At 38.9% G+C, this 12,484-nt stretch overlaps 1 protein-coding gene across 1 annotated transcript in view; it reads right to left on the bottom strand.

Annotated features, from left to right (window-relative positions):
• Positions 1 to 12,484, bottom strand: part of necab2 (N-terminal EF-hand calcium binding protein 2) — a 147,198-nt gene that overhangs the window by 134,015 nt on the left and 699 nt on the right. The window contains exon 2 of the mRNA XM_042496124.2: positions 4,567 to 4,591. Coding sequence (XP_042352058.1) covers positions 4,567 to 4,591 — 25 coding nt within the window. The remainder of the gene's footprint in view (positions 1 to 4,566; positions 4,592 to 12,484) is intronic.

The raw sequence follows: 12,484 nt of genomic DNA, 5'->3' as shown, positions 1-12,484 counted from the left end.
CTGTAAAAGTAAACCACAGAAATACTGACGAATAGGAGTAGACCGGACCTTTTCAGGACGGGTGCTTCAAGAGACAGCGTCTCAGAAAGAGGAAGAATACAGATATAGTCGGGCAGAAATTATGACTAAAATAAATTGTTTTTTGACCATTAAAGCATGTAAACATGTTCTAGTACAATATACAAATACAAGTGTGAACCTGAAAATGAGCATAATATGATACCTTAAGGGTTTTGTGTGCAGTCCTTTTTTTCAAGTTCAATGCAAGTAAAAAGGGAAAAATAATTATTCATGTTAAAAAAAAATAATTGTGCACAAGTTTAATTACATTTCAGGAAGGATTAAATGTGGTTTGAGTTCATTTTTGGAAGCGCAATTAAAATGCAAATATGACTTGACTCCATTCAGTGAGGAGTTACAGAAAACATGCAATTAAAATAGTAACCCAACTTATTATTTCATAACATTTTACTTGCAAAGATTAAGTTTCAAACAGCAGGAGCTCGGTGGATTGTGTCATATTAGAGGTGCTGCTGCAAGTGCAAACAGTAAACTAAGTGCTGTCAAATGATGCAACTATTTCATCCCGTTATTGGCTGCTGAAACATTCCACCTGCTGCATGACAATATCTGAATATCTGTGAGTCAGCCGTGATAATCACAAACAATGCACTCGCAGAATGCACACATATGCGTGCACAAATACTCATGCAAACAAGCTAAAGCATACTGATGCTACTTATAATACACACGGAAATGCTCTCCGATGCATGCAACTTTTATTTGAAGTGTAGGCATAATGCACACACACAGTAATGCACACATACACTCTCCCCTGGATTGCTGTTTCAGCAGCTTGGGGGCAGAAAGGCCAGCGCTGAAATCTGTGTTATGAATGTAAAGACAGAACTCGGCCAATTAAAGCTCAATTACTGACCCGTTGTCAGAGATCCCATACTCTCTCTTATTGCCCCGCTCCTCTTCCTCCCCTCTCCCTGCTCTGTTAGCCTTCTCTCCGTTTTTCGACTCTGCCACCCCCTGCCTCTCCTCCTGTCAATCTCTCCCTCCCTGCACCTTCTTTTCTTTTTAACAATTCTCTCCTCTCCCCGTTAGCATCTCCCTTCTCCCTCTCTCACTCATTAAAACAGTTCCCCGGTCTTCTCCCAGGAGGGAGGAGGAGGATAAAAATAGCTCTTCTTCAGCTTCTGCTCACTGGTTCTTTCTTTCCAGCTTGCGCTCCATACATCAAATAACTACGTTTTCTCATAATAACCATTGTGTCTTCTTCTTCTTCTTCTCTTTGTTCCTCACTGACTCTCAGTCTCTCCTTTCACTTGCTCTGATGCTCCTCACCCCCCACCACACTCATATCTGCCTCTTTAAAGACAGTTTGCAGCTGCGTGTTTCTACCAGCGAGAGTTGTCCCCAAGAGACTGTTATCATGAATTTGCACACAATCCTACTGCTCTATGTGATGGAGAAAGCTGCTTTATCGTTGAAACAACTCGAAGTGAATATATTTTGTTGTGTCTTAACCCTTTGAAACCTGAGCAAACTAGTTTGATTTCTTTCAGAAACAGGGGGTGAAGGCAATGAACTAAACAAGACATGGCCCAAACATGAGGTAGAAATAGGTGAAAAGTAAAGAGAAAATTACCTGAATATAGACAAAAATGTAAAAAAAAACAAAAAAAAAAACACATACATAAATAAAATAACATAATAAAATCATAAAAGGATACAACAAAAACAAACAAGGATAAAACAAGTGCTGAAAATTAAAAAAATATATATATCTATACATTTTTCCTGTGACATACATTCAAATATATGTATTCTAATACATATAATAATTATTATTATTATTAATAAGACAATAAAACAAGAAAGTGGCCTGAAAATGATAATGATAACAATATTAATAATAACAATTATTGTTATTATTATTATTATTATTATTATTATTATTATTATTATTATATAATGGTTTATTATTGTTAAAATAGTGTTCTGGGTATTTTTTCCTAGTCATTAAAGTCTAGTCCTAGTGTGGTCTATTCTAAATTTCCCCCTTTTAAAAAAATCATTTTCAGGTCACTTTCTTGTTATTTTTTATAAATTTCTTGCAATTTGTGGGACATTTTTAGCCAAGTTGCTTATTGCCTTTTTCTACTGTATTTTTGAAAGAAATCATGGGGTTAAGTAGCTTGTGAAAGGCATCAATGTGATGTTCAGTATCTGAGCGGTCGGTAATTAGGTACTGCAAGCATTCAAAATGTTGACAGTTGATGCCACAGTCTGTTGTAAAGGCACAATCATCTCTCAGAATTACCCCAGGTGAGATAAAAATGTCATCTATAGCAATGATGTCAAAAGTTAAATCATCTGAAAAAGTGTTTATGTTCGCTAGTCTCCCGCTTCAGTTGATAAATGGATTGTATACAGTGTCTACACACACAGACGCACAGAGATATTGTGTTAACAACTGCTGACACACAAGTCAGACAGATGACTGCCACAACTAAATTAACCGCCATGGTCGTGCACATAAAAGTGAACAGGTATCTTTAACCTTTTCCCCACGGCACAAAAAAACGCTAACACCTGTTAACATCTGGCTTTTTAATGCAATGAGAAAGTGTACAAGTGGCATTCACACACGGGTCAAATAACTCTGCAGTGGTCATGGGTATTTATCGCCTCCGCCATCAGCATTGATGGAAACACAACACCAGGGTGAACGTGCTTTAGCTCCTTAACCAATGAGATACAATGACAGGTCACCACTAATTACCGTTCGTCTGCACGTAAGCAGCGCTAAAACACTGATCTTAATTAGTCTACATCAAGTTTGAAAGAAAGACTGAGGAAGTACAAAGAGAAGTAACCGCCATAAAATTTTCACAGACGTCTCTCAATGCTGCTTTCTACTGTTTACCTGTTTGCCAGACTGTCCTGACAAGAACCGGAATAAACAACCACGCACAAAAATAAACAACCACACACGCACAGAAATGCAAACTTGTCTGCTGCAGAGCCCTGTACACAGCTCTGCTCTACTGGCTATGGGAAAGCAGTCTATAGCCTATGTTTAGCGCGTTTACCCATATCCAAAAAACCTGCTTGCACATACTAATTTTGGTGAAATGGGGTATTCTATACAGAGACACATTTTGGGGACAAAGCTCTGCTGGAGAGGAGGCAAAGAATTGATCAGTTTGGATAGCAGAAAAACCCCCTCCACACACACACGCACACACACACACACACACACACACACACACACACACACACACACACACACACACACACACACACACACACACACACACACACACACTGGAGGAGCAAATGGCCATCTGGCTGCTATAAAAGCACAGCTTTTCATGCGTTTTCCTCATTAGTTAAATTCTTTTTAGTCAATGACACAGTGTTAGGATAAAAGAGGAGAGGGAGGGAGAAGATGAGATAGAGAAAAAATGGATAGAGCACGGAGAGATGTAAAAGGAGAAGAGCAAGAGAGTGTGGAGAAGATGAAGCGATCGAGAAAGTAGCAGTACACGCGATGCCAGAGGGTATAAAAACAAACTGCTCACTGGCACAGCTACACAGCAATATAAACTTTACCCTTTTGAAAACACTTTAATGTCATAACATGCTAAAAATACAGCACGCTGCAGAAGCAGCAGCTCAGACAGCAGACAGACGGAGCTTCATGCTTGGTCGTTTCCCACTAAACAAAATGCTTTAGAGGCAATAAATCTCACGTCTGTGTTAAAACACAATCATCTGTCTGTAAAGCTACACAACAAGGCCAAAATAGTTCAGGAGCAGGTTGCTCAATTGTGAATTTTTGCCCCTGGAAGCAGAACTGCAGATGCAAACAGCACGGAAATAGAAGTGGTCCTTCAGAGAGCAAATATAGCTCTGCCAGGGCTGTGCAATTCTCTAAAGTTGTTATTTTACTGGAAAAACCTTTAAAAAAAAAAATGTTAAAGTAGACATTTGACTTGCCATTGCTAGAGAAAGCACAGAGGTAACTCCATTTTCAAAAGTGAACAAGTATGCACAATATCTGGGCACTGAAATACCAAAGTGAAATGCAGCATTTAATAATGTTATCAGTGACATCTCTGTGTCTCTGTGTTTACTGTCACCAATAAAAATATCTATGAAAATAGGAAAATTTTGAAGTTATAATTTGAACCTTGCTCTCCATCAAAATAGAGAGATGGACAATGAAGAGATACAACAAGCACTTTTTTTCATTCAACTTAATCCAAAGCTTGACATGAGAAAACTTTGGAAGAGTTCAAAAAATGCCTTTTGTTATGTTCAATGTTGAGAAACCCTTACAGAGAAAGTCTTCTTCTGCACAAATAAAACATCCCCATAAAACAAATACAACAATAAGACATCAATGGATATCTGCTGATGCACTATCATTCAATGTTTTCATCATTTTTATAATTTTTACATCATTAAACAGAAGTCTCTCTATCAGATAATGCTAAAGAAAAAAATACACTATACAAACTAATTAAGAGAATCAAATAATTTGCTCACCATCTTTGTCGGCTCTTCTGAATATCTGTAACAAAAGAAAGCAAGACTGCAGTTATTATCACTGAATTTATCTGCAGAAAAATGTAGACAAAAAAATGTACAGTCACATAAAAGCCATAAAAATGGGCAGTTTTAACACTGTCGATCTAAGTGTTTTTGGAAAGTTACTTCTTAGTGATGAAGTGGACAGTATGACAATTTCAACTCGTAGTCTAACGTAATCTAACACTTTACAAACACAATCTTAATGAAAATTTCACAAAAATATTTACTAACGGGCTCTGGTATTTCATTTATTTTCATTGTTTTAACCACGTTTTCATTGTAACATGTCTACTTCCTATATGTCATTAAAAGTGCTAACTGTGGGCACCCTGTGGTTCACCTACGAGAGCAGGCGCTGCAAGGTTATGTCCTTGCTGCTGGTATGATTCAAATTTTAGCCCTTTGCTGCAAGTCATCCCTTCTCTCTTTCGCTTTCACGTCAACTAGCAGCAAAGAGCCCCAAAAATAATCTTTAAAAGAAAGTGCTTACATAGTACTTTTACATTTTTCTTAAGTACTGTATTAATCTAATCTATAAGGTGCAGTCACACAAGTGCCATTTGAAAGAAGAAGAAAGAGGGCAAATCAGCCACTACTGGTTTATCACATATGCAGTATAACAAGGAGCCACACAAAAAACCTCATCTGCAATTCTCAGTAGGAAAGACTGCACTTAATTAAGTTTTTCTAGTCTGAGAAATGTCACAAGACTTTTTATTTTGCAAGTGCTAAGAAGCTACTAAAGTTATTGTGTGAGTGCAAAAGATAGATAAATGCACATCTTCTACAATGGCTACAAATAATTCCAAATGCCTTTTTCCATTATTTTATCTCATAAGTGACAGGGTGTTGCAGAAATTAGTGGGGATCAAAGTGCACAATAAGAGCTGGGAAATACAAAAATAAAAATACAAAAATACAAGAACGGACCTTGGTTCTTTGGATTCAGAGTCCATTACAACATGGAGCCTGGGTCAGACAAGCACATACCATTCACATCCTCATAAAGACATGCCACGTATTGTATTGAAGTGAAAAAAAAGGACAAAAAAGTAGTTTCTCCATTTGGCTGAAGGTGATCCTTCAGTAGACTTGGATTTAGAATCATCTGTTCACCTGATGACTTTATATTTGAGATAGAAACAGCCAAATGCAATGGCGACTTCCCTACAACATTCTCAGGTGGGCATTATATACCTTGCCAATTCATTTTAAGTGCAACAAAAGCATCATGTGGACATTTATTACCAGCATGGTCCTTATGCCCTGTTTCAGACTTCTTGAATGAAAAAACCCTTACTCAGAAAAAAGGTAACATTTTTGCTCTCATTTCACACAAAAGGCTCCACTAAGACTTGAACTTGGATTTGGCAGTAAAATCAGTCAAACACAACTGCTCCATTCTAATAAAGTTGCTCAGTGTAAAAACCTAATTTAAGTCAGATCAGCTTTAGGTTCAAATAACTGGTTTCTCAAAGGTCTTACACCCACAAAAGTCTTTGAATGGTTGGTATGGTGTATCATTTCTGAATGAAATCACTAAACTATTCTGTCATCTTTTCCAGAAAACTGTCACATTTTCTTTTGATGAAGACTGAATACTGAACATCAGAGTAAGATATTTGGCTATAATGTGGTGCTTTTTAAAAGCAGAACAAAATAACCAATTCTTTGCAGCAAAAAAAACCCCCCAAAAAAACAAAAAAACAGTGGGAGAATAAGTGCAAATAGGCTAACAAATTGAATGGAAGACCAAACATTTCTGTGCAGCCGGTACAGCACACACAGAGAGTAACCAGATAAAATGCACTGGGGTGTCGTAAGACTTGTTAGGAGCCACGGAACTGAATATGTCATTGTTGTGGCAGAGGATGAAACTCACAATTATAAACACACACACAGAACAAAGTCGCTGCACGCAGCTGATAGAGGACTATTTTCTGTTTATGTGTGCACCATGTTTAATGCATGTGTGAACACACGGGATTCTGGGAGCTAATTTATAGCTTCAGTGAGAGCTTCTTTCCCCTATGGAATCAGAAGTGGCAGGTCTGGTCCTTTCATCAGTGTTTCGGAGTGTGATGTAAACCGTTTCTGCTTACAACTGCCAGGAGACAGCACAATGACAGGTGGAAGACAGAGAGAGAGACAAGGTGAGGGGGGTGCAAAAGATGAGATGTACAGAAAGTAAGAGGGAGAAGCATGCAGCTAGTGTGTGGGTGTATAATGATTTATTCCATGCATCAGTCACGTTAATCATGAGCAAGTATTTAGTCATGTTTTGCCAAAAACAGCCTTTTACTTGAAACACAGTGTACATTCGGATGGATTGAGGAGAAGTGGGTTATGCTGCATGGGCGTGTTTTAAGAAGTTTCTTTGGATACTTTTTTTTCCTGAGAAACCTGTCACCAGTAGGCTGTTGTAGCTGTAATTGTTCTTGGGAAGGACAAAACTGACAACTTTAATCGGCGTTTTTCCAACCTACAGGGGATGAGTGGGTGGCACTCTGAAGATTTTCAGTGGGTTATCTCTTCAACTTATCTCCAGACAGGATGTGGAAGTCTGTGAAGTACATAGATTCCTTTCCAACACACTTGAGAACAGGACTGGAGCAGATCTTATATGAATTCTCACCTAAAAATGTATGAAACTGTCAGAAAAAGGTCTTTAGAGGAGACTCGTTTTTTCAGTGTTGAACTGTTTAAACTCAATCTCTGACTAACACATTTATACTTCAAGTAAAGATGAAATGATTAATCCATCAGTGGACCAAGATACAATTACTCTGCAACTATTTTGCTAACTGAGTTGTTTCTCAAGCAAAATGCCAAACATTCTCTGAAAGGATTTGATGCTTTTCTTGACAGTAAATAGGAGATTGTTGGGTACTGGACTGCTGGTTGCAGGATTTCCAACACATTAAATCATTTGTGGCGGCTCGGCATTATCAAAACTCATGCTGCCATGATTAAATTTTCTATTTTTGGATCTGGATTTTTCATTAGGAGCACTGTTGGAATACATACACTGTTCAGTTATTCACGGCACCACACTCTCGTAGCACAGAGCACACTCTGGGCACAGACGGAGCAGAAGAACACCAGGAGCAGTGAAAGTGAAGCAATTCATTCTGCTGGAACTAAAAGTATACTTTTGGTCACTACGCAGCAGCTCCTCCTCTCATCCATCCATCTGATCAGCTCTGACCTTATCAGTTATCCATGCTGCAACTCAAACTGCTTCTGAGGGATAAAAATAACTCTTGAGTTTCACCTGTGCTCCATTCACCAGAAAAAAAGTCTGAACACAAGCACTTGGAGGGATTAAGCTGCACGTGGTTATGGTTAGTCAACAAAAGAACACGGCAACCAACGTCGTGATGTCAACAAACAAACATGCTGGGACGGATGGTTAGGGTTAGGCAAAAGAGGCATATGGTAAGGCGCAGAAAAAAACATCACACTCAGACAGGAAGCAAACACTGGACTCCTGCATGAAAGTCTGGGATTTGTTGGATCCATCCACCGCCGCTCCCACCTGCCTACCTAATAGGGACTTTTTTGCATCTTATATTATGTCATTACCAGCACTGAGTCAACCTGACGCTGTCCAGCGGTGCATCACACAGACGTGACAGATTGCTTTTGGTATCAAGATCTTATGCCAAAAAGCACTGCAAAAGCAGTGGTATTTCACAACTTTAGATTGAGAAGGGGCTGAAGAAAACACAATAATCATTTTTGACTATTTTGGATTGATAGACAATGTAATTGATTATTTGTTGCTGCCCTTATTCCACAACAATGTGAACAACAATCACGACTTCAGTTCAAAACCATCAGGATGTAAATGACAAAACTTGCAAACTTATTATTCGTAATGTACAAAAGTTCATAAACAAAAGTACATAAAGTAGTCTAGAGCTTTACTCTACAAGTGTACTGCTTGTAAAACTTTTAAGTGTGCCGTGCATTCAGGCAGTGATGCGGCCATCTGAACAGGCCAAAGTGAAAATCATTAACTGCTGAGACACATGACGTTCCAAATGACAAGCTGTTCTGCATTGTTCTGCTCTCCTGCTGCACCCTGGGGCGCACTCAACTCCGCAGAAAACAGCCAACTCTGGAGCTGCTGGAGACAGACAGGCTCGGAGAGGATGGAAAGTGTCGCGGTGAGGAGGCGGGGTGTGTGTGTGCACATGTGTGTGTATAGAGTTGAAACAGAAATACGGAGTGAGAGGAAAATGACAGCAGAGGAGAGAAAAAGATTGAACAAAACAGAAACAGAAGACAGAGACAGAACGAGTGAGGCTGTTGCATCCATCTCCTAACCTTATTAGGAATTGATGTTTTCTTGGCCTAGTTGAAGAGAAAGAATGAGGAGGAAGACAAGAAAGATATGAAGAAAAGGAAGAAAGGTGAGAAGGAGGGAGAGGGAGAGGACAAAGGATGAAAGAAGTTTAAAGAACAGGAAGAAAGGTGCGTCAGGGGCAAGATGAAGGAGAACACGAAAAGAGCAAAGGATGAGAAACAAGCGAGCAGAGAGGGTCTAATGAGCAGAGTGCTGCCTGCAGACGCACAACACACACACACACACTCAATCTCTGTGGTGTGGACTTCTTCAACATGATAATAATGCTAGGGTCAATAATATCGGAAAATGGCAAAAACGATTAACATTTCAAAGTTCAAGCCAATGCAAAAGTGAGCTGGAGAGAAAATGCCAGATAGAGTTCACTGCTTATGTCAGAAGGCGCGGCTTGCAGTGTATATCGACCAAACAGTGTGAGTAAAGCAGATATCTGTGGTGCTGAGGGCATCAGTTAGATTGGTCGATTGGTTGTTTCGATTGCATTTCGGGGCATGCGATCGATATGGGCCGATATTATATGTCATTTAACACAGTGGGTCACAGGAGAAGCTGCCACTCCTTACTTTGCTTTTGGCCAGAAAAGATAAAAACGATGTTGATGTTGATGTTGCGTCATCGTTGCTCATTTAATCAATATATCGATGCAAATTGATGGATCGGTACACCCCTACAAACTACACGTATTTACATGATTAATAAAATTATAGTAATAATTAAAACATATTTTTACTTGTCAGCTGATAACCCCCTGATAAATGGTGAGGTCCAGGTTCAAACCAAGTGGCAACCCTCTGAGGCTGAAAAATGACGCCAATGTATAAGTGCCAAAAACTGCAGTTCCTCTATTGGCCACTTGAAGCTGGCTCCAAAATAGGATAAATCCTCACAGATCTCCATGTTAAACGCCAAACAGCAGAAATAAACATGTCTAAAGCCTGGTACAAAATATTGTTTTGTCTCTATAGCTAATTTCAACATTCATGACAACTGTACAGGGGTGAATTTGTATTATGATGCTGTTTACATTTTATTAAGGCCCAAAGGTACGCATATTTGAGTGCAGGGCAGCTTGAGTGACAGGCTGCCTGCAAGACATCACTACAGTGGAAGCTGAACGTGACAAGAGCTCATCAGACTGGCAAGTAAAATCCACTGAAGTTCGCTCAGTTTTAAAACCAGAATGAAGATACTGGTATCATATGAAACTAGACAACCAAAGACGACCTATTTTTGGCCTAGAAATATGTTTTAAAAGTTTCTCTGGAGCCGCAATACATATCTGTGTCTTATAATTAAGGTAACACAGTCTACTGAGTCAATATTATCCCATCAACATTACTGATAGTTCAAAAAGAGATTTCAGTGATATGTTTTACCACAAATTAGCTCCTCTGTGGTCAGTAATTTATGATAATTGGGTACTTTAACTTTGCAGCATTCAATCTGTCCAAGCACTACTAAGTTCTCAATTTTCATCTTAGACATCTCCTTTTTTGAACTAATTAAGCTTTTAAGTTTGACGTTCTTTCGAAAACAGGGGCAAAAGGCAATGAGGAACTTGGCAATAAAGAAATTATTATTTAGAAATATAATCTTTGAAAAGCTTGGGGAAAATGTCCAGAAAACTATATTTCTAATTATCATAATTATATTCATAAAAATATGTTAAAGGAGTTAATATATTTTCTAAGCACTTGTTCAGGTAATTTGTTGTCTTTTTAACTTCTGTTTTTTTTTTTTTTATTGCTTGGTAATTTTCTTGTATTTTTAAATAATTTATTGCTAATTTTGGGGCCATTTCTTCTTAAGTTGCACATTGCCTTCTTTCCATGTTTGTGTCTCATGTTTTAATGGTTATGGTAAAATGAGGACTATAACTGTCTCAGCCCTATTTGACAGAGAATTTTTCTGTTTTTCAAAATAACTGACTTGACTTTTTGTCCTTTTATTCATATTCAGATTATGTATGCCAAACAGAGCATGGCCTGGATGCGTTGTTAGAAACACGATCTCTGTCACTACAGAGCTAATGGCCAAGAGCTTGTTTGACCTGGTTGAATTTGAAAATGTAGAAATTCAACATTTTTTAAAAAATATTTCATGCCTGTAATCTAACTTTCAGAAACGCAGTGATGATACGCACCAGCTGGGTCTCACATCAGAAACAGGTCAGAGAGAGTAAGGGTTAAGAAGCCCTGCCCTCCTGTCGAGGGAGGAAACATCAGCAGCAAACTGGCAAGAGCCCTATCAACCCCTGCACACACTCACAAACACACACAAACACACACACACACACACACACACACACACACACACACACACACACACACACACACTGAATTAGTTTACTAGGGTACTAGGATACATTGGCCCTCTGGTGTTGATCATAATTAGTTTTTCATGGACCCCTTCTTTATTTGGGTCGTGGTCAGGGTCTGCAGAAACTGAACTACTTTTCTTTTGTTTTCTGGTAAAGCATTAAAAGCAACATCCGCTGATCTCGAGGGAAAAGTCTTAGTGGGCCGGTGATGAAAAAAGGAACCCAATAGTATTGATGAGTTGACCTAAATCGACACTGTGCTGCGTAATTGACACTTCAAATAAAGAAAGGCTGCATGCCTGGACAGGCTGGGGACATCGGGGGCAACTGTAACATCTCAAATTGCTACAAGCAGAAATGAGACAGAACCGTGAAACTCTACATATAGTCTGTGATGATCCCTCTCTGCCTGCCAAAGGGCAAACTGATATCTCATACTTGTCAGAGTCTGTCTCCCAAGACTCATTTTTGAGGCACAAAAGCATTTTTTTCATCAAAAGTGTTTTCCTCATACTGCCTTTACATTTAATTACCTTGAATTTAAATGTGGATAGTTTTGATGTCCATTTTGTTGTTTAAAATTTGATATATTTGTCAAATCTTAGCTTCATTGTTTCTTGACTGTAGGGTAGCTTGTGTCGTGGGTGGTACCACTGGGGCCAATTGTAACGCTTTTGGACCCCTTCTTTATTTGGGTCGTGGTCATGGTCTACTTTTTTCTTTTGGTCTCTATTAAAGCATTAAAAGCAACATCAGCTGATCTCCAGGGGAAAGTTTTAGTGGGGCGGTAAAGAGAAAAAAAAGAACCAAATAGTATTGATGAGTTGACCTATATCGACACTGCGCTGCGTAATTGGCACCTCCAATAAAGAACGACTGCATCTCTGCACAGGTTTATCCGCTGGCCTCATGAAATATCAGCTCATCACTCTGTAACACCGAGATCAATAAAAAAAATGTGATCGTAAGGCATTTTCATTAATAATTAAATTGTTGTGATAAAACTGCCTTAAGCATCCTTACAGACTTTAGTGATGCTGCTTTATGGGTGTAGCTGCTGAGCGGAGAAGTGCGGCGGTGCGCGTCGGACTTTCTTTAAACGGACAGATCACAAAAAGTAACGCTATACTGCACTGACCTGAATTTGTGGCGACTTATGTGTTGCTTTGGAAAATAGGTGC

The sequence above is a fragment of the Plectropomus leopardus genome, chromosome 7 (assembly GCF_026936395.1).
Source record: "Plectropomus leopardus strain MGB_pleo_1.0 chromosome 7, ASM2693639v1, whole genome shotgun sequence".
NCBI lineage: Eukaryota > Metazoa > Chordata > Actinopteri > Perciformes > Serranidae > Plectropomus > Plectropomus leopardus.
The sequence above is the reverse complement of the archived record's forward strand: the minus strand, read 5'-3'. Positions and strand labels throughout refer to the sequence as shown.